Genomic DNA, 22,642 nt, shown 5'->3' on the forward strand with positions numbered 1-22,642 from the left:
TACTTACACGAAATGCAAACATGATCTGCTGTTGAGCAACGAGACCTCGTTGAAGGCAGAATAATAAGATACAAAATATATTAGTACTTTATTTCTTCAAGAGGAAAAGGCCCAAAACATAAAACTGCCCTGTAGCAGCTTGACAGTGTCCGGGGCCCGTTACATAATGGCAGCCGAAAAGGAAAAAGACAACTTGTATAACTTAACCAGCGTCATAAATCAACGAGCCGTATAAAATGCAAAGTTACAATTACACAAAATTTCAAACAAAAGTAAGAATTAAGTATACAAAGTACTCAGAAGTAAAAGGAACGGTACAGCAGAAACAGTTCCAGCACTGCGATATAGTAAGTAAGTTTCAAACAAAAGACAGGGCATTTGTTTTTCCTTTATACAATGACAACATTTCAGTTTGGCCACACCACATGCTCAAAAATTGCGTAGGAGTTGTTTTTTCTTGCTTAGGTTTAGTTTCCGTGCATCATTCGTGAGTGTTAAGTGTGTTAGGATACAAGAAATGAAATATTTGGGATCCTTAGGCTGTGCAAATTTCAGGTAGGTGCCATTTCTCTTTACTTCTGATGCATGTATGAGTGTGCGTTTCTTTCGCCGATGTTCCTTGTCATATGAACTTAAGCTAGTCATAGCACGAAGCATCGTGAAGGTTAGTAGATGATGGATGGGAGATATTTTGTCTTTAATAAAAAATGGTCTGGTATCAGGTAGGTAATCTGAGCCTGAAACTTGGCGGATAACTTTTTTGGCAGTAGTAATTGGTTTAGATGCAAGAGAGCCACAGTTCCGCACAAAAGATCACAGTAGCTTACTTGAGAATAAAGTAATGAACGATATGTTATTTTTCTTACATTTCACGGAAAACAAGGCGTGACATCGTGAAAGAGCTCCTGCAGATTTTGAAAAGTCTAGAACAAGACAGTGGAGGTGATCAGCCCATTTAAATTGTTTGTCAAATCTTACGCCAAAAGATGTAATTTTACTTGCTCTTGAGCACTTGATCCCGCTGCGAGTGTGCGCGTGATCGAGAAGGCGATTGTAGTATAGATCTAGAACTACTTCGTTTCTTGGTGCTGCCAGCAATGCTGCTCAAACTGGTGATTCAACTTATTAATTCCGGCAATTTTTCATCACCTGAGCTATAGCAAATATATTTAGCTTTGAGCCAGTTCATGGGTTGCTGTCGTGTATTGAATGGCGGCGGGTAGGGTTTAATTATTTTCATGGAGTCTCTGCTTGCAATTTTATGTCATTATCCGCATAATTCACAGGCGGGCTTACAATCATGGCCGGTTCGTTGATCCGTTTTGCCACATTTAGAGCAGAAGACTGGCAGTGGTCTCGAGCACACAACCTGGCGGTGTCTGCAGTATTGCAACGACTTACCGTAGAATCGGCCTCGCAAGTCAAGACTCTCGAAGTTGACCTGATAATAAATGTGTGGTCCATGGAAAAAGATAACGGCAGCGGACGACTGCCCGAGCATATGGGCGTGGAGGACAGTGTACCTTGCTGGCACGATGGCTTGCCTTGAGCTCTGCTTCACTCGTGCCGGGCAATAGTACGCTTATTACACCTCTGGATACATCGTCAGTGGTTCTAGTGTTGCCTTTTAGAGTGAAGAAAGGGTTGCCAAGTCGTATTCTGCTGATACCTTCAAATTTCATGGCGTCTTCCCAGTCGGCTGTGCTTGCAATAATCAGGTTCTCGATTCTTTGCACTTGAACACACAGTTTTCGATGAAGTCTTCCGACAAACTGCTGGCTCTTCCAATGGCATGCATGTAGGCGGTATTGTTCAACTTTAAAAGCTAGAGACTTCCTCGTAAGGTTTGTAACAGCGCACGCAAGACAAGGACAACAGAAGGAATAAAATTACGACATGGCGCTGACTCTCAAATGATATTTTATTGAAGATATGTCCAACGTATATATAGGTGCCATTTGATAACCATGACATGCACAAAATACAGAGATGCGTCGAGGCAACTGTGACAAACTGATGCATAATTAAAATTGACATAGGCAACGCAGTTCCTTGTCATGAAGAGTGATAGACGGTTCACTGAAACACGCTTTGTCCCTAATCTTTGTATTGTGAGCTTCGGTAATTTCTCTTGTTAATTGGCTTACGTGTTTAGAAATGACACTAATTTTCTTTTTCAATTCAGGGCGACAACCGCAGGCATCGCAAAGCTCCGGGAGATGAAGTGGCGCAGCTCCTTGAAGAGATAGCTCATGCTCTCGAAGTCGAACATTCACACATCGCTTGTTTGTCCCCCGTACTATCGATCACAAGATAACGGAATGGCATACACAAACTGCTTAGCACAAGTGATGTAACTGTTCACACGTTTGAAAGCGCATTTTGCCTTCACTTGCTTTTCCTTCAGCAAATTATCAAGTAACGGACATATGCGACCTATGTTATGTTTCGCAGAAAAACGAACATCAATGTTGTATCCTGAACCAACGCCCATGCGCTAGCTTGTGTACACACGGTTCAACTGCGTTTTTTTCGAATTTAGTTTGAATACCTTGGTCACTATTGCTCTTGACGCCGCGAACCATACTTTTACTCAAAGAAGAAATGATCGCTTCGGGGTAACCAGGGTCCAGTAAACGATTTACTTGATCAGAATAAGCAGTTTTCGTCATATGAAAACAGGACTTTGTAATGCAGCATTTAGGATAGTCTTCACTATAGCCAGCATCACTACTTTAGAATTACCGGATGTATACTTCGAAATGCCCTTAACCTATCTCGAATTATTCTCAGGTCAAGAAACTGCAGTTGATGGTCCTTAGGGACTTCGAAAGTAAAATCAAGGCCCGTGATGCGGCCTGAATAACGTTAAAATTTCATCAACACCTTCGGCGTGAATGTCACTGGTAAAAACACAACGAAATCATCTACATACCGAAAAACCCTTTTGGAAAGTTTAGCAAGGTGGCCCTCTAATGGCCTATCAATATAACCTAGAAAAATGTCACTAATGATAGGAGCTACGCACAAGCCAATGCATACCCCCGATTTTTGTATATACAGACCCCCTTTCCATGAAACAAAGGTAGTTCTCAAATAAAAGGAAAGAAATTCAAGAAAGGATTCTACTGAGATACCGCAACCATTGATGAAGGATGCCCTGAATTAAAAAAAAGCTAGTGTTATTTTTAAACGCGTAAGCCAAATGACAAGGGAAATCGGCGAAGCTCACAATATAAAAATTAAGGACAAAGCGTGTATCGGTGAGCCGTCTATCACTCTTCAGGACAAGGAACTTCGTTACCTATGTCAATTTTGATTATGCGTCAGTTTGTCACAGTTACCTCGACGCATCTCTGTATCTTGTGCATGTCATGGCTATCAAATGTAACCTATATATCATTTGAGAGTCAGCGCCGTGTCGTCGTTTTATTCCTTCTGTTGTCCTTGTCTTGGGTGCGCTGTTAGAAACTTTACCATGAATCCCAACCAACTGGCCCAATTTGCTGTTCTGATGCAGTATATTTCTAGAGACTTCCTTGTAGGTAGTATCTTCCCTTGTACTGATTGAGTGGTAGAGGCGACATCTTCAGCTTTCGATGTGGCGGCAGCTAGTGGTGGCTTTCTGGTCATTTTCCTTCGCTGGGTTGCTTTCTTGTGTCGTTTTATTCTCTGCGTCCTTGCATTTTTTGCCCCTCGTGATTCAGATGCTCTCACGCTCATTTGTTCTTCCACCGCTTGCGTCAGAATTCCAGGTAGTTTCTGCTTTGTTTACTTCAGGCGGCCCCATCTGCATTGTGTTTGTTTATTCAAGCTGTCCCCTTGGTGTTTCGATTGCTTCTGCTACTGCTCGGCTCATCTGTAGAGCTCTTAGTGGTCGCTTGGGCAGGCGCCTGCGCTATCCAATAGATACGCCCGTGCTGCGCGACAGTGTTGCGGCAGCTCGTTTGGCGTTGGGGTCAACCAGGCGGGCGTGCGCCCACTTCAGAAATCAGTAAATGTAGCACTCAGTTGTTGGTAGTTAGTGTCCGCCGATTGCTCTCGTATTGTCGATTATGCAGTTGGCAAACTTACGTTGGTCGCTGGCCATGATCCTAGTTGAGATGCACGAAAAGCAGAAGCCCATGTAAAACACACCTGGTCTTCAGGGCCTCCAAGCGGGTTCTTCCTATAGAAAGTAAGTTAAAAGAAATTGAGTCACCACCATGCCCTGCAATAATGAATGTTCAACAGAGCTGTTGAAAGCCACTCCTGGAACTATTCAAGGGTTTATGCAATGATTTCTTGCTTTTGAATAATCCTAGTAATAGAAATTTAGAGTAATTGGAGGAATCGTTATCTTGGCAGTCCGACGACACCCATAGCAGTGCTACAACAACATCGATACCAATTGATAGAGTGGTCTTTTCACATACAAAAGGATAGGGACGTCACTCCTCCCCGCCCCCTCTTGCGCAACGCTAATATTTACCGGCAAACCTAGACGCAGAGTGCTACACTGCTTCGCATTGCTATCAGGAACACCTTATCATCAATTGTATTGCACGGATGCTTGTTTTCTGCAAGTCCTTTATTGAAACGCGTGTAGCTCTTTACTATGTACGGGTGATTCCAAAGAATGTATGCATTTTTTTTTCACTTTGCTGAGTACTTGAAGCCTCTGCCTTAGGGGGTACGATGCAATGCTCCTGGCCTGCACTGCTACTGGGATCAGCCCACATTTTTTCTAAGAGTCGCCGACACGAACAATGCCGACCGCCGATAGGCTAACAGCTTCGCTATAAGTAAGCATGTGTACGTGCACCTATGCTGCTGCTGATGTTCACGTGCCAAATGTCTTTTTCTGTGGTGCTGCTTACGATATGAAAGAGCTTGCTATCATCCCGTTGTAGTTTAACTTTGTGGCAGCACAAATTATGCTTATTAGCAACAAGATGTATCATCCTGTGCTGGAGGGGAGAACGGATCTTTCCACAGTTGTGCAGCTGAACCACAATCCATTCATCTCGCAATGTAGTCGGTAAAGAGTGCGAAGCGGGTCTAGAAAGTAGAATGCAGCAATAAACTTCGTGCATTCTTCTAGACTTTTCAAGTTACTTTATATTTACCTGCAGAAACGGAACAACTTCCTGTTTTGCATTAAGAGCGCAAGCTAACTGAGTGTAAAGAGGCTAAGTCCATTAGAAAAAGCCAGTACCAGAGATTGTTTAAACAATAGAAAAGTTGTACCAGAAAACTAAGCAGCGAAACATTATTTAACCAATTGTAGCAGTAACGAACAGCATCACTATTTCTATCCAATAAATGAATTGTCTGGACGATTCCCCAGCATATCTTCGTCAACACTTCTACTTCAAAAAAAAAATGCATGCATTAATGTTCTTAGTTGGCTTTGCATCTTTTTTTTTTTTGCAGAATCCGCAAGGATGGTCAAAAGACTCAAGTTTAACCTCAAGTTTAAAGCGAGCCTGTCGCAGTCGTATCAGCACCAAATGTAACGCGCTAATGTCATTTTCTTTTTCTAAGACAAAGTGACGGGGCGAGAATACAATGTAGCAGAAGTTAAAAGAAAAAAACATTTTTTTAATCATGCACAACATACATGGAACAGCCTGCTGTCTTCTATCGTCTTGCCTTATCATATTTTTATACAAGTGGTAAAAACCTTATTTTTGATTTATAAGAAGGAGCATTCTGCATGAAACAGCAGATGAATAGTTGTTATTTTGCATTTCTGCTACAGCTTTGAGTGTTGCATGTTGGTGACTTCATTCATCTTTAGGCAACTAGAAGTACGAATATACAGACCTATTTTACTGCTTCAAGAAGAAGAAAGTTGTGTGCAGCACTTGCCAAGAACGCAGCTGTAGTGACTACTTTTGGATAGAGCCAGAATACTGAAAATTTTGCGTAAGTAGATCATAGTGTGCCTTAAAGAATGCCAAGTGGTCAAAATTAACCAGGAGCTCTCACATATGCCATAACCCATAGCAGCTTAAGGATGTTTCATACCATTATTTTACACGTGAGTTCAGTCTCTTAAGGTTCCCTCGTTTTCAGGAGTTGTAATTTGCTTGAAGGAATGACCTTTGCACCTCTCTCTCTCTATAGTTAAAGCTAGCTGACCAAACAAACGGGTAAGGCGAAGGTTGTGGGATCGTTCCCCACGTGTGGCAAGTTGTTTTTTCATCCACTTTCATTTCCATTAATTTTATCGTTTCTTTGTTTCGCTTATCAAGCACAAGTAATATCCCCTGTGTTGTCCTTGGTGTCATTGTTTGTTGGCTTCTAATGAGATGGCTAATAAAAATCGGGCCCCACAGTGAACTCCCTTTCTTCTCGTTTATTACATAACGAGAGTCTCGGATTCGGCAACATTGATGCCTTCAGGTAGCATGTGTGGGTTTATTGACCGGTTGCCTTCACCTAAAAAGATCACGTTATCGTGACGCCTGTGGCAGAAAGGATGTTTCAAATACACCGCCAAGGTCTGTAATTGGTAGCGCTGGCTAAGAGTCCCAGGTTTTATTACGGAACACAAATGCCCAAGAAAGTGGACGGGGAAACCGCGCCGTGGTAGCTCACTTCTTAGAGCATCGCACGCGTAATTCAAAGGTTGTGGGATAGTTCCCACCTGCGCCAAGTTGTTTTTTCATCCCCTTACATCCCCATTAATTTATCGTTTCTTTGTTTCGTTTATCAAGAACAAGTAATATCCCCTCTGTTGTCCTTGCTGTCAGTGTTTGTTGGCTTCTTGTGATATGACTAATAAAAATTGGGCCCCTTGGTTAACTCCCATTCTTCTCGTTTAATACTTAACGAGGGCCTCGGATCCGGCAACAATAGTGCCTTCAGGTAGCATGTGTGGGTTTATTGACCAGTTGCCTACACCGAACGAGATCACGTTCTCGTGACTCCTGCGGCAGAGAAGATGTTCCACATACGCCGCCAAGGTTTGTAACTGTTGGCGCTGGTTAAGTCTCCCAAGTTTTATTACGAAACATTAATGCCCAAGAAAGTGGATGGGGAAACGGCGCCGCGGTAGCTCACTTGTTAGAGCATCGCACGCGTAATGCGAAGGTTGTCGGATAGTTCCCCATCTGCGCCAAGTCGTTTTTTCATCCACTTTCATTTCCATTAATTTATCTTTTATTTGTTTCGTTTATCAAGCACAAGTAATATCCGCTGTGTTGTCCTTGGTGTCAGTGTTTTTTGACTTCTTATGATGTTAGCTACTATTGGGTGGATGTCTCGTTTTGCTTTTATTAATTCTCTCTACCTTGCGGGTTTCCGTAGTACAATTATGTCAAGCTCATGCCTTTACTTCGATGATGATGATGAAAAACGTTTATTTGCTTTATTTTTCAGTGATTTTTGCGGCTTCAGATGGAGTCTTCCATCTTCTCTCCAGGTTCGGTTCCCCTAGTCCAGGGCTCCGGTGAGGGTAGCTGCCCTGCGTGCACGCCTTACTTGTCCTTGTTGGACTTTCAGGATGTCGCTGCATAGCATCCTCTCCCACTGTTCCGCACTCGGGTTTTTTATTATGGCTAGCGCTTCTGTTTTCTGGCAAGCCCATGTGGTATGGTATAGGCTTGGTTTGTCTCCACACCATGGGCACTTGCTCTCGTACTGCGTAGGGTAGATCTTGCTTAGCATGTTTAGGCACGGGAATGTTCCCGTTTGTAGCTGTCGAATGCTACGGCGTCTTCTCTATTTAGTTGTTTGTGAGGGGGCGGGTATTTTCGTCTGATGCCTCTGTAGTAGTTTAGTATCTCTGTATAGCTTTGGGCTACCGGATCGGTTTCCTCAGCGGGGTCGGGATTGTTGGATGCTCGGTTTGTTGCGCGCCCTCGAGCTATCCTATCGGCCTCCTGATTTCCCGTAATGTGGGTATGTCCCGGCACCCAAACTATCGTTTGTTTGGCCTGGTTGTTGGCGGTTTTGCCACTTGAGCGAAGGATGCGGAGCGCGCTGTGGCTGATTCTGCCGTTTAGATGGTTGCGGCATGCTGCTTGTGAGTCTGTGAGTATGGTTAAGGATATGTTGGATCGGTAGCCCTCCGCTACCGCTAGAGCCACGGCTGCCTCTTCGGCCTCAACTACCGTACAGTTCCGAATTGATGCGCTGGTGATTTCTTTTAGGTCCGAGTTGATCACCGTTGCGACTTTGCTTTTCTTGTGGTTTCTGTCCTCAGTGTAGGTAGCGGCGTCTACGTACACTGTGTCGTGTCTAGTTGCCAGTGTTCTTTGTACATACTCTGCTCTTGCTTGTCTTCGTGCCATGTGTAGCTTCGGGTCCACATTGCTGGGTATCCGTGCTACTTTGATGGTGTTTCTGTATTCGTCCGGTATCGTCTCCGTGTTTTGTGCCTCATTTATGGTAGCTTCACCGCCGTATCTGCTCAGGAGTCTTCTGCCCGTTGCCGATAGCTTTAGTCTTTGCATTTGCGCGATTATCTGCGCTTCTTGGAGCTCCTCGAGACTGTTGTGCAGCCCCAGGGCCAGGAGTTTGTCGGTCGATGTTGACTGCGGTAGGTGGAGCGCCGTCTTGAGGGTTTTCCTCAGGATTGCGTCCGCTTGTTGCATTTCGTGCTTCGTACAGTGGTAGTACGGGAGGCTGTACGTCACTCTACTGACCACCAGGCTTCTGACCAGTTTGAGTGTGTCTGCTTCCTTCATGCCGTGTCTTTTCCGCGAGGCCCGCATTATCATGCGGGACACTTGGTTGGCTGCAGTTTTAAGTAGTGTTAGGGTGTGGGTACATCGTTGGTTCGATTGTATCCACATTCCTAATATCCTGATGAGCGTTTTCTCCGGGATTGGCTGTCCCTCGAGGTGGATGTTCAACTTCATGTTTACTTCCTCTGGGACGGTGCGATTCTTCTTGCCTCGCCATACTTTTAGTAGCTCGGACTTCTCCGTTGAGCACGCTAGACCTCTTGCCTTGACATATTCCTCTACGCATGTCGCAGCTTCTTGTAATCTTTCTTCCTTTTCCCTGAGTGAGCCTTTGGTGACCCATACAGTGATAACGTCGGCGTACATGGCGTGGCGTACGCCATCGATTTGGTCTAGTTGTTGGGCCAGTCCAATCATGGCAGCATTGAACAGGATGGGTGAGATGACCGATCCCTGTGGTGTGCCTTTGTTTGGGGTGTTGAACTTTTCGGATCTCAGCTCGCCCAGGCCGATTGTTGCTGTTCTGTTGGACAAAACTGCCTTGACGTAGCTGTGTATTTTCATGTCGCAATTTAGGTTGTCTAATCCTGTCAGGATGGCTTCGTGGCTTACGTTGTCAAAGGCGCCTTTGACGTCCAGTGCCATGATGTGCTCTCCGTTGAGCGGGATATTGCTCAGTACCTCTTCTCTGATTTGCAGCAGTACATCTTGGGTCGAGAGCCTGGCTCTGAAACCGAACATACTGTGGGGGTACAGCTCGTTTTCTTCCATATGATTTTGTAGCCTCCTCGTAACCACTCTCTCATAGATTTTGCCTAGGCATGATGTAAGGGAGATTGGTCTGAGGTTTTCCACTTGAAGTTTCTTGCCTGGTTTCGGGATCATGATGACTTCCGCGTGTTTCCACTCTTCCGGTACTGTTCCCGCTTGCCAGTGTCCATTGAGGTATTGGGTTAGCTTTTCGACTAGCTCGTCTCCGAGGTTGCGGATGAGCGCGTTTTTGATCTTGTCCGCACCTGCGGCTGTGTTCTTTGTTGCGCTTCTTATCGCCGCGTACACCTCTTCCCGGGTGATGGGTCTATCCAGCCTTCCATTTTTTTCTTCATTGTAGCGCTCTGTGTAGGCTGCTGGGTCGCCGTCGCCGTAGCACTTTTTGCGTACTTTGTCCAATAGTTCCGAGTCTGTTCCCTCGTACTGGTGCACCAGTCGGCATGTGACTTTGTTGTTTTCGATCTTTGATTTTGCCGGATCTAGGAGTGCCTTGAGTATGCGCCATGTTTTTGCAGTGCTCAAGGTTCCGTTTAGAGAGTCACTGAATTGCGCCCAATTTCGCTTCGCTAGCTCCGCCGCGTACTCTTCTGTCTTTTTCGTGATTTCCGCGATCTTTAGCTTGAGCTTTCTGTTGTATTTCCGTCTTTTCCACCTTTTTGTGAGCCCCCTTCTGGCTTCCCATAGTCTGAGAAGTCTAGAGTCCACGTCCGGCGTCTGCGGCGTACGCTCAATTTCTTTGGTGAATTTGCGTTGTGTTTCTTTGAGCATGTTCCCCCAGTCTTATAGATTCGATGCTTTTTATTGTATAGCCACATGCTTTTCTGAACGCTTTCCAGTCCGCTATGTTTGCTTTCCGTATCTGTCGCCTAATTTTGTCAGCTATTGTGTTTTGCGTCATTGGGATATAGTGGTCGCTACCTAGGTTTTCCATTAGGTTGTCCCACTCCGCTTGTCTAGTTCTTTTGACAAACGTGAGATCCGGGGCAGGTGTCCTTGTTCACGCTGTTCCCGATTCTCGTAGGGGTATCGGCTTCCGTGATGAGTTCACACTCGATATTGTCAGCTGCCTCGGTTACTGCTCTTCCCTTTTGATCCGTTTTCGTGTATCCCCAGCTCTCCTCTCTGGTGTTCAAATCTCCCAGTATGACTAGTGCATTTCCTTTAGCCAGCTTGTGGTCGATGAGTAAGACTTCGTCCTGCGATCTGCTATCCGCGTTCTTAGCTCAGATGGTAGAGCCGCTTCCCCGAAAGGTGGTGGTTCTGGGTTGGAATCCTGGACCAGGACAAATTTTTCTTCAATTGCGCGCCTTTTCTGGAAAGGGCAGGAATTTTTTTCAGTTTTTTATCATTTAGGATGACAGCAGGGCATGTTAATTTTTCCATAGGTGAGATGAAGAACACGTTATCCTCCTTGCTTCCTTTTGACCTCTGAGGATAAAAATGAAAAGGTTGGAAAATAAATGATGATGATGATATGTGCTTTTTAATGGCGCAAGGGCCAGTTATGGCCAAAGAGCGCCGCGACAAATGTTAATTTAAAGTATTTATTCTAAATGGCGTGAACAGTGAATTTATTATGGTAGGTGTGACATGGCTGTATAAGGGCCTAAAAACTTTCGCTGTAAATGACGTAAATATATAGCTAGTAAAATAATGACACTGATTAGTTATGGACATGGACGATGGAAGTTGTGTTTTGATAAAAAAAACTTACGAAAACGAGACAACAGTTACACTAAATCATCAAGACGGCCCTCGAACACAAGGGCTGGTAATCATGTGTTAAAATTTCCTGGCCAAATTATTTTCAGAATGTCGGTTTCAGCTAAGAAATCTAAAACTATTTGCAGTTTAAAAAGCGGTTCATCACTAAGAAAAAATGCAGGGTGAAGTAGTATTTTTTCCCGATATGCAGAAGCGAAATACTTTTTCCTCTCTGTTTCTATTGCAGGGCACTGGATAAGAACATGGATCACTGTCAAGCTATCGCCGCACCTACTACAAGTAGGAGAAGCGCCGCCAGTTAAGAGGTAGGAGTGAGTACTGTAAGCATGTCCTATTCTTAATCGGCAAAGAAGTACTTCTCTGTACCGTGCTGTTTTCTCACTTATCCAATTCCCCAGTTTTGGTTTTATGATGTGTAACTTATTCAATGCTTCTGTATCCCACTCTGCTTGCCAATGATTCCTCAATTTACGGCGAAGAAAGGGCTTTAGGTCTGTGGCAGGAATGGGGATATTTCCTTCTGTATATCTAAAACTCACTGACGTAGCGTATTCGTCAGCAGCTACGTTGCCTTTTATGCCTTTATGGCCAGGTACCCAACATAGTATAATCGCTTGGTTGCACATATATGCGGAGCACAACAAGCTATACAGCTCATTCAAAACGGGATTCTTATGCTTTCGTAAGCTAATCAGGACTCTCACGACGCTTAATGAGTCTGTAAATACAACAGCTTTAGCGACATTTCTGCACCTTATGTTTTTAATAGCCGAAAGTATACCGTATGCTTCTGCCGTAAAGATACTAGTGTGTGGGTTTAGTGGCCCAGATGTTGAAAATGAGGGTCCGAGAGCTGCGTAAGCAACACCAGCAGGAGACTTCGAAGCATCTGTGTAATATTCGTCACAGGAATACTACTCTTTAAGTTCAATAAAATGTGATTGTTGGTGAGCTTCATGTGCTTGTTTCGATAATTCTAAGAAAGAGAGGTCACATTGCGGAGTTTGCCACTCCCAAGGCGGTGGAAGCCGAGAGGGCGCCATTAAGACATTCTCTAAAAGAGAGACCCCTGTTTTTTCTGAGAGTGCTTCCAACCGGAGGGACAGAGGAGGCCGGACACTTGGGCGGTTACGGAAAAGCCTGGCCGTGGAGGAGTCATGAATAATTGAATGACATGGATGATCCACAGCTGATTTCACCTTCAAGGCATACGAAAGAATTAAATATGTCCTTTGGTAGTATAGGGACCATTCAGTAGATTCGACGTAAAGGCTTTGCACAGGGCTAGTCCTAAAGGCACCTGTAGCAAGGCGGATGCCTAAGTGGTGGACTGGATCTAGGATTTTTGGAGTACTAGGTCCTGCAGAATTATGGACTATGGCGCCATAGTCAAGGCGTGTTAATAATAGACTTTTGTACAACTTTATTAGGCATCTCCTGTCGCTTCCCCAAGCTGTGCGTGACAACAGCTTCAGAAGATTCATAGTCTTGTGGCACTTTGCCTTAAGATACTTCAGGTGTGGCACAAAGGTTAGCTTACTGTCTAGAAGGATCCCTAAGAATTTGTGTTCACAGCTCACAGATAACCGTTCTCCATTGAGATTGATTACGGGTTCCGCCACTATACCTCTCTTATTAAAGAACAGGATGCACGTACTTTTTCTCGGATTTAGCTTAAAACCATTTTCGTCCGCCCACTTAGACAATTTATTTAAGCAAAGCTGTACATGTCGCGCACAGATACCTAGATTACGTGATTTAAAACCTATCTGGATATCATCTATATATACAGAATAAAACATGCTACGTGGTATGGCAGTCTGAATGGAGTTGATTTTGACAATAAAAAGAGTGCAGCTCAGCACACCTCCTTGTGGAACACCAGCCTCTTGCGTAAATGGACGAGACAGAACGTTACCAACTCTAACACGGAACGTGCGATCCGAGCGGTAACTCTGAATGACGCATAGCAAGTTGCCTCTAACTCCCACTTCAGACAGATCACGGAGGATTCCAAAGCGTCAGGCTGTGTCGTATGCCTTCTCCATATCTAAATATACGGAGAGGAAAAACTGTTTGTGGACAAAGGCATCACGGATATTTGTCTCGATGCGGACAAGGTGATCTGCTGTGGATCTACCCTCTCTAAAACCGCACTGTAAGGGATCGAGTATCTTGTTGCTTTCAAGAAAATGGATGAGGCGACGGTTAATCATTTTCTCAAATAATTTGCATATACAACTTGTCAGAGCTATAGGCCTATAACTGTCGGATGAGGAAGGGCCCTTGCGCTCTTTGAGAATGGGGATTACGATTGCTTCTTTCCAGGCAAACGGAATGTAGCCGGCGGAGAACATAGAATTGAATAGTGACAGAAGTGTTTCTTGGGTTTCAGGGTGTAGGTGTCTGATCATCTCATACATTATTCTGCCACTTCCCGGGGCGGACTTGTTGCAACAGTTCAGTGAGGCCTGGAACTCAGCCACTCCAAATGGACGATTGTATGCTTCATTGGATGAGCTGTTCCGACCCAATTTCATTTGTTCTGCTAGTCGCGGGTATTTTAGGAATGTATCTGTGTAATGAGATGCACTAGAAATGTGCTCAAAATGTGCTCCCAGACAATCTGCCTGATCCTCCAGAGTGTCTCCTTGTGTATTTAATAAAGGTAAGGGATGAGTTTCGCGGCCTTTTATTTTGTTAACCCTGTTCCAGGCTTTTCCTTCGCCTGTATACGAGTTGATGCTGCTTATGTAGTTTTTCTAACTTTCTCGTTTAGCGCGGCGGCGCGTCCTTCTACCTTGCGACTTGATTGCCTTGAAATTAATCAGATTCTCTGTGGTTGGGGAGTTACGGAGGAGGCTGCAAGCCGTGTTCTGCTTTTTCCTGGCTTCCCTACACTCCTCATTCCAACATGGAATACGTCGTTTCGAGGGCGACCCATTTGTTTGGGGAATGCCTACTGATGCATCCTCAATAATGAACGCTGTTATGTATGCTACTGCGTCGTCTAAGCTAAGTTCAGAGATATCATTCCAGGGCAGCGGTGTTCGCGAAACTTTGTCCAGTTGGCTGAGTCAACTTTCCATCGAGGAAGATGTGCATGACACTCACTTTGTTTTTTAAGGTTTAGAAGGATGGGGAAGTGATCACTGCCATAAGGGTTATTAATGACATCCCACTGGAGATATGGCACAATTGTACTAGACGCTATGCTTAGGTCTATCGAAGAAAATGTTTTATGTGTAGAGCTGTAAAATGTTGGCTTTTTCTTGTTAAGCAAGCAGGAACTTGAAGTGAATAGGATGTTTTCTATAAGCCATCCTCTCGCATTACAGCGTGAGTCGCCCCACAGTGTGCTATGCGCGTTTAGATCACCGACGCCTATGTAAGGGTGACGCAGCTCATCAATAAAGCTTTGAAATGTTGTGCTAGAGAGTTGATAACTTGGCGGGATGTATACAGACGTGATGGTAACTAGTTTATTGAATAGAACTGCTTCGATAGCCACTGCCTCAAGAGGAGTTTGGAGTTGCATTTGACGACAAGCAACGCCTCTGTCGACTATTATTGCTACACCACCGGACGATGCAACAGGATCATGTCGGTCTTTCCGGAAAATAGCGTATTGCCTAAGAAAGTTTCTTTGTGTAGATTTAAGATGTGTCTCCTGAACACACAGCACCTTTGGATTGTATTTGTGTAAGAGTTCTTTGACATCGTCGAGGTTGTGGATCAAACCTCTCACGTTCCAGTGTAATATTTGTGTATCCATATTGTTTGTGTTTATGTGCTTGTGTCAAGAGATATCCCTTAGGATGGCTCAGGGGACCTTTCCAGGCCCCTTGATGCAGGGTATTTCTTTTTTGTTGGCGCGCTCCAGGGAGCAACGCCGTTCCTTCGGCGTCTGAGACGCCGGAGAAGTATTTGTTACATTCATCGCCTCGTCAGAGGCGCTGGATGACGGCCGCTCAGCGGGCACTCTCGGGGGTTTTTGGCGCCTGTCTGCACGAGCAGTGGCCCTGGGACCGGCAGGCTCGGGGGTCTGCTGGCCCTTCGTGCTAGGGGGGCGGAAGAGCAGTGGCTGCTCCCGCCAGGGGGGCTGATGGCGTAACCGCCGTCACACTCCGTGTGACTTGAGCGGCCGCCAGAGGATGTGGCACTGCCCCCCGGCGCGTCACATCACTGTAGGACGGATTCGATTGGTGGTGGACAGAAAAACGCTTGCGCGCTTCTGGAAAAGAAATGCTTAGTTTAACCTTCAGTTCGATTATTTGTTTTTCTTTCTTCCATGATGGGCACGATCGCGAATAGGCGGGGTGGTCTCCATCACAGTTAGTGCAGTGGGTTGGTGAAGAACAGTTACCTGATGTGTGGTCTTTAGATGCACATTTTGCACAAGTAGCACGCCCTCGGCAGCTCTGCGATGCATGCCAAAACGCTGACACTTGAAGTATCGGCGCAGATTGGGAATATATGGTCGTACGTGAAGTTTTCAATATCCGGTCTCTATCGAATCAGGCAGTTCACTTGTTCCGAACGTTATTATTACATGCTTTGTTGGGATTTCTTTGTCATCGCGTCTTAACTTAATTCGTTGCACCTTTACAACGTTTTGGTCTTGCCATCCATCCAACAGCTCGCTTTCACTGAGTTCAAGGGGGTCGTCATCAGAAATGACACCACGCACAGTGTTCATAGACCGGTGAGGGCCCACAAATACAGGAATGTCACCAAACGCGACAAGTTTCGTCAGTTTGCTGTATTGGAGCTTGTCACGCAATTCCAGAAGAAGGTCGCCGCTTCCCATCTTAGTTACTTTGTAACCAGAGCCGATTGCTTCTTTCAGACATTTTGCAACCACAAATGGGGATATTGTACGGACTGTCTTGGTTTCATGTTGACTATGTACTACGTGGTATTTGGGAAATATTTCTTTCGGTTTCATCAGAAAGTTGAACGTTTCATCGGTGCGCCCCCTCTTCAGGGAGCGATCAGGGAGTGGTGGGAAACTAGAAGCCATATATAACATCACATTGTTCGGCAGGAATGCCCGCCGCCCACCTCGGAGCCCAACCTGGGGACGTCACAGGATTAGAAAAGTTCTATTCTGCGTAGGCCAGCGGTACGTTCCCACTATAACCTAATATAGATATACCCGAGACTGGATATATTACACAAGGTTAACCCTTGCCACCCAGAAAATAGGAAGTTAAAAGAAATAAATAGAAGACAGGAAAGATGGAAAAGTGGGAGAGAAAGGCGAAGATGAGGGTAGAGAGAGACAGGAAAAATCGACTGCCGATTTCCTCCAGGTGGGTCAGTCTGGAGGTGCCGTCTATGCGAAGCAGAGGCCGAAGAGGTGTGTTGCCTCCGGCGGGGGCCTTAAAGGTCCAAAGCACCCAGCATCGGCTCAACCCCCAGGATCCCCTTTTCCCCAGACACGGCTAAGCCGCGCACGGCTACACGCGGGAGAGGCCAACCCTCGTGTGCTCGGGTACGTGGTGTCGCAACACACCAAACGCCTGCTGACGCAGACGCCCCTGCGGGGGTTGGAAAATAAATATTACTGTTCGAAATGATTGATATGTTTTGCTGACGGATACCTTCATCTATATCCTATAATGTTGAAGGCTACATCAAAAAGCAGGAGAATAATTCAAAAAATGCTCCAGAAATTGAGTAATTCCAACTAGGTTATTTCTTAAACTTAAGAATGTTGCAACAGTATTTATATCGTGAGCATGAAAAGTTTTGTAAAAGCTTTTCTAGGATGTTTCTAGGTCAACGAAGAAAAAGTTGGTAGAATGCTACAATAAGGTTACTAAAAGTTATTCAGATGGTTTTCAAATCTTGCCTACATTGTTTAAGTCACGTTCAGTCGTGGCGTAAAGAATATTTGTAAAGGATCTTTAAATACATATTGGTGACCAATAGTCGACAGAATATTGGTATCAAGTTCTTATGAAGTTTAAAAAGGTAACAATACATTTACTGAACAGTCAGTAGGTTTTAGTAACATTTGCCTAAGCAAATTTTGTTCGATGTTACTAGACATTTTTTGACCATTCTAACAAACGTATGAACCAACCTAACTCGGTGGAATCAGCGTTTTTGGTACGTGCTATGAATCCTTTGAAAATATGCTAGAGCTTTAGGGACCTCAAGCTGCCATGTGCCAACTTATGTACGAAGGCATTGGGGAATCGAAACGTGTGTTTGAGTAATGACTATTTTCACTCTAGTGTTCAACGGCAGTTGTTTTTCTGAATATAAACCCTTCGCAGGTCGCTGTCACGGTGGTGTTCTTTAAGATGACTCAACCTACCGAGATTGCTTAGCGGCTTTGGCACTGTGCCTCTAAGCACGAGGTCGCGGGATGAAGTCCTGGCAGTGGTGGCCGCATTTCCATGAGGGAAAACCGGAAAACGCCTTTGTATCATGCATTGGGTGAACGCTAAGGAACCCCAGGTGCTCAGAATTAGTCTTGCGTCTCCCACTACAGCGTCCCTCAATGAGATGGTCGTTTTGTTGACGTTTGAGGTTTAATGGCGCAAGGGCCAGGTATGGCCAAAGAGCGCCATGCTAGTGGTAATGAATATGTCGCGGTTTGATGGGTCCAGTGAATTTAATGTGACGTGGCTGTAAAGGGGCCTACATGAGCTGGTGTAAATTGCATAAAAACTACACGAAATAATAATATGGCAATGATCAATGACATGTACTGTGATCACTAAAATGCATTAAGAAAGAATGATGCATTATATAGGATATGCGAGATGCTAAAATTGTCAAAGAGCACTACTGCCTCGCAGAGCTCTTGAAACGCAAGGGCTGAGAGGCATGCGCTATACGAAACAGCTATCACAGCGGCATCCTCTGAAGAGAGGAGACGCTACGAGCGTATTTGGCTAAGTACATGTAACACAACATCTTTCAGGAAGTCTAGGAGTGCATTAGCGTTAAAGAGCGGTTCTGGACCAAGAAACATTGCCGGATGAAGAGGAATGTGCTGCCGGTATGCTAAAGGAAAGTGCCTCTTTCTCTCAGATTCGGCTTCCCGACACTGCAGGAGGACGTGGAGTACGGTCAACCTCTCCCCGCATCTACCACAAGTTGGTGGCTCTCTTCCAGTAAGTAGAAAATTATGTGTGCGAAATGTGTGTCCTATTCAGAGACGACAGAATAGGACATCTGTTCGGCGCGATTTTGTTCTAGAGGGCCAGAGCCCTAACTGTGGCTTTATTAGGTGGAGCTTAATATCCGTTTCCGCGTCCCACATGCGTTGCCAGTGGGCCCGCAGCATCCTTGGCAAGGAAGGCCTCAGATCTGTGACAGGCAGCTCAGCGGTAGGGTTAACGGCTTGCGATGCGATTGACGTGGCCATCTCGTCCGCCAGAGCGTTGCCCTCGATGCTCCTATGGCCAGGCACCCAGAATATAATGATATGCTGGTTAGATATGTACGCTTTACACAAGACGGTGTACAGTTCGTTAAGTACTGGATTTTTGAGTCTATAGAGTGACATAAAGACCTCCACAACGCTTAGGGAGCCTGTATATATCGCTGATTTTTGAAGTTTTGATTTTCTTATATGATTTACAGAAGACAATACTGCGTAGGCCTGGGCCGTGAAGATACTTGTTTCCGGATGTAGTACGTTTCATGTGGGGTGCGCTCGTGCCGTGTGTTCATGCTGGGAGCAGGCGTCGCTAAACATAGTCAGGCGTAGTAAGGCGTTGAGGCTCTTGCGTTCTTCTTCCATTCAGAACGCGCAGCGAAGACGAAGAAGGGCAGTAGGAAAAGGGCATTCAACCAGCGCGCCCGGCGTTTGCGTTTACGGCGAAGCCTTCGTTGAGAGCGACGTTGCATAAGTGCGGCCGTCAAAAGTCGCGAATGGGATTCTCTGCATCGTCTTTAAACTCGGTGCGGCCGAAGAGTTTGGCGGCGTATGACTCGACAGGCTGTATATAGTCGCGGGCGCCGCGACGTTCAACTCGCTTTACTTCCCCTCTCGTGCTCGCTCCGAGAAGCCGCTGCGAAACCTGCCGTTATGTTTGACGCTTTCCTTCCTACCCTCGAAAGTTTCAGAAAACTGTTGTTGTTGTTTGACTTCATGTGACAAGTACAGTGTCTGTGTCAGCTGCACAGAATTTTACGAAAAAAAACGTGAATTTTGTAAGGATATTTCCCGATACTCTATGAAGTTATGTGTCGTTGTGATTACTAGGAACTCGGTAGCGCGAAAAATATGACAGATAAGTAATAACCATATCCTTAATAATTCCTTAATTAGTAGTTATAGAGGAAGCACTTCAATTCCAAGAATTGAGGACTCAAAGTCAGATTATTAACTCAAAAAATTTCGTAAACAAAATCGGTTTGGGCGCTACGACCTACAGTACTTTGGCACTGCGGGCGGCGCCCAATATGGCAGTAGCGAAAGAAATATGAAATAGCGGACCAATGGCGTTGATCCCTCAACCCTCTCCATTGCGAGTGCAGACGAACGGGTTTCGCTGGCACGGGCTTCATGGTGACGCCAAGAATCGACGCGAAGCGTGCTCTATTCTTTTCCCAATCTTTTGGTGGTACCGCAGCTCGGATAATCACGTTCGTCCGCATAGCAGCAAATAATAACAAGGCTTTATTGATCACAATGAAGAGAACTCGTAATTGTCATAGCATTGGCGCCCGCGCAGCAGGGAGGCATGTGGCGCTTTCCGTTTTTCCAATATGGTAGGGAGATCAGCGTCACTGAGACACAAGTTAATTTTCGTTTTCGTTCAGGGCTGCCCACAGCCAAAATACTGCGGGCCATAGTACCTACGACGATTTTTGTGTAGTTGTTATTGGGCAAGATATGAATGTCGGCCTTTAGTTTTGCAAATGCAATATTGCCGCTAAAATTGGTAATTAAAACTTCATAATTTTTTTTTACTTGTGACGTGAGCCGTATTTGCCACGATGCCGCATTTGTATTGGTTGCCAAGCCTTACAGTCTGACAGAAGATGTGCACATGTGCTTATCACAAGTTATCAGTGCAGCACCCTGTGTTATTTGGTGCAGAAAAAAACAGCGTGTACTGGCCTCGGGTAGGGTGCCTCGATGCGCTTGCCCTCTCGGAGGGTGGAGTCATTCTGTGAAGGGGTCTGTTCCGCCTTCCGACCGCCGGCCGCCATTGCGCTCCCCACATTTCGTTACGGTCGGTCGAGAGAGGCACGTCCGCGGCGTTTTCTGGTCCGAAATTCCCGGGTGTTGCGTGCTCCAGTGCACGAACCACTCACGGAATGACGGGAAGATGTTCCGATTTCCTAAAGAATTGAAAAGACCATTCCTCTGGCTGTTTAAGATAAAGCGCGACAAGTGGCAACCCAATCAAATCCTGATCAAATTACTCATGCCCAGTGCACAACTACGTGGCTTCTATACATAGCAGCAACCACCAATTGTCACTCAATCAGTCATGATGAGTCGTGACATGACATGCTTGTCATGACCATACATGCGTCATGCGTGGTCATAGGTTTCATCGCCCCCACCCACAAACACACGGACAGGTCGTGTGTGTGCAGCGTAAGTTATGCCATTTCTGCATTCGTAGTTATTCGTTCATTTCTGTGCTTTTTCCCGTAGCGTGTTCGTCTTGTATTCTTGATATCTGGCACATATGCATTCGTGTGTAACTCGTTCATTTTTTTAATCGCTTGTTGCACACCGGCTGCAAGAGCATCAAGATGTACAGTACGCGTACGTTGTGCGCTCTTTGTGACCGGCGCCTCGTACAATTTGATTTTGTACTTAGCTTGAAGAGCATACGCGCGGCGCAGTAGAAGGTAAGGTGAGCTTTAAGCTTGCCTTTCATGTAATGACATACGGATCGTGTTGACGTGTTTTCCCTCTTGTGCCGCTGTCCAACTCGGGCGGTACTTGGTGTCCATGCGTGTGTGTGTTCATGCGTGTGTTTGTGTGTGTGGGGGGATGAAACATATGACCACGCATGACACATGTATGGTCATGACAAGCATGTCATGTCACGACTCATCATGATTGAGTGAGTGACAATTAATTGGTGGTTGCTGCTATGTATAGAAGCCACGTAGATGTGCATTGGGCATGAGTATTTTGATCATGCATTGTCTGTGTGTTCGCAATTTTTCCCCACCCGATGATCGGCGAATTATTTGAATATCGTATAAGAGATGATTGATGAGGATTTCAAGGCTACGTGTCCGTTTAACGACAGAAATTTATTTTGGGCGGTGACAGAACTAGAGAAAAAAGAGAGTTGTTGTGGTGCTGTGTACTAGTTCGGTATCGGTGCATGTTAATAAAACCTCAGGTGGTCGAAATTTCGGATGGCCTCTACTATGGATCCATCACATCCGATGCTACGATATCCCAAAGAAAGGCCATGGATGTGATATTGGTTGAAATATGCGACGTTAAAAATTCGCAAATGTCAGCACAGGTAACACAGACACAGACAGGTAAGACAGACAGGTAACGCAGACACAAATGAAAAGCTGCCACATTCACTGCCGTTTCCGTGACCCCGAAACAACCCTTCAACATTGGTATAACATCACTTACACACGGCCTCGTTCCAACCGCAGAGTGGTTATTTGACTGTTACGATCATTGCTTTCTACTCAGTGTTGCAGCATTCAGCCCGTAAATGTGCTAACTGATTCGGAAACAACATATGAAAGTAGGGTGTGCGATGACAATTATTCTTTTGTCCCGTGGCGGCACGTGGTTTGTTAAACAAATTCGGGTTTGAGCTGGCAGCCAAACGGTCTTTACGCTTTGGTTAAAGGCACGAAATTCACACACAGTCACAGCGAAAGACGGCGGGACTCGTGCCTTCGTATGTTTCGTGCCTTTAACCAAGGTGAACAGTCACCAGCTAGCCCAACAAGACGTTCTTTTAAGGTCTGCGCGGCTGGCGTGGACGGCAGTTTTCTGCTGCCAGCAAGTCCAGTTGGAAGTTCCGCTTTAAAATTAAAGATGACAGAATATTAAATGAATACCTTCACACTGCTGATGCGAAAATTTCTTGTTCTCGACATATCATTAAAGCAGCACACGCTGTCAAAGCGAGCTGTACGTGCAGCTGCGCGACGCCCGTTGACTGCCTACGGAGCGGGCATCATAATGGCGGCGCCGTAGCAGACGACGCGGTTGTCTTCACCCTGCACGGCGGCGGAGGGGAGCGCGCGCATCGAGGCATCGAAGCACCCTAGCCTCGCGCTGCACCGCTGGAAAAGCTGGCGCCACCGTCGGCGTGACGTGCTATTAGGGATCACGTGGACATAGCGGCCGCGTCGGCTGCTTCGGGAGCGCCGAAGCGAGTTGGAAACGAGAGTTTTAACTTCCCTCGTACGCTGCAGTCCTCATTCAGTGGCGAGATTTTCCCGCTTCGAGTGTCTCCTTTACAACGATTGAAAGCACTACAATAGGTAGT

At 45.6% G+C, this 22,642-nt stretch overlaps 1 protein-coding gene across 1 annotated transcript; it reads right to left on the reverse strand.

The window, feature by feature from the left end:
- Nucleotides 1–7,658: 7,658 nt before the first annotated feature.
- Nucleotides 7,659–10,217, reverse strand: LOC142588621 (uncharacterized). The gene has a single exon (XM_075700454.1). It carries the CDS (start codon nucleotides 10,215–10,217, stop codon nucleotides 7,659–7,661), a length of 2,559 nt encoding a protein of 852 aa, XP_075556569.1.
- Between the last annotated feature and the right edge of the window lie 12,425 nt (nucleotides 10,218–22,642).

This window comes from Dermacentor variabilis, chromosome 7 (assembly GCF_050947875.1).
Source record: "Dermacentor variabilis isolate Ectoservices chromosome 7, ASM5094787v1, whole genome shotgun sequence".
NCBI classification, from domain to species: domain Eukaryota; kingdom Metazoa; phylum Arthropoda; class Arachnida; order Ixodida; family Ixodidae; genus Dermacentor; species Dermacentor variabilis.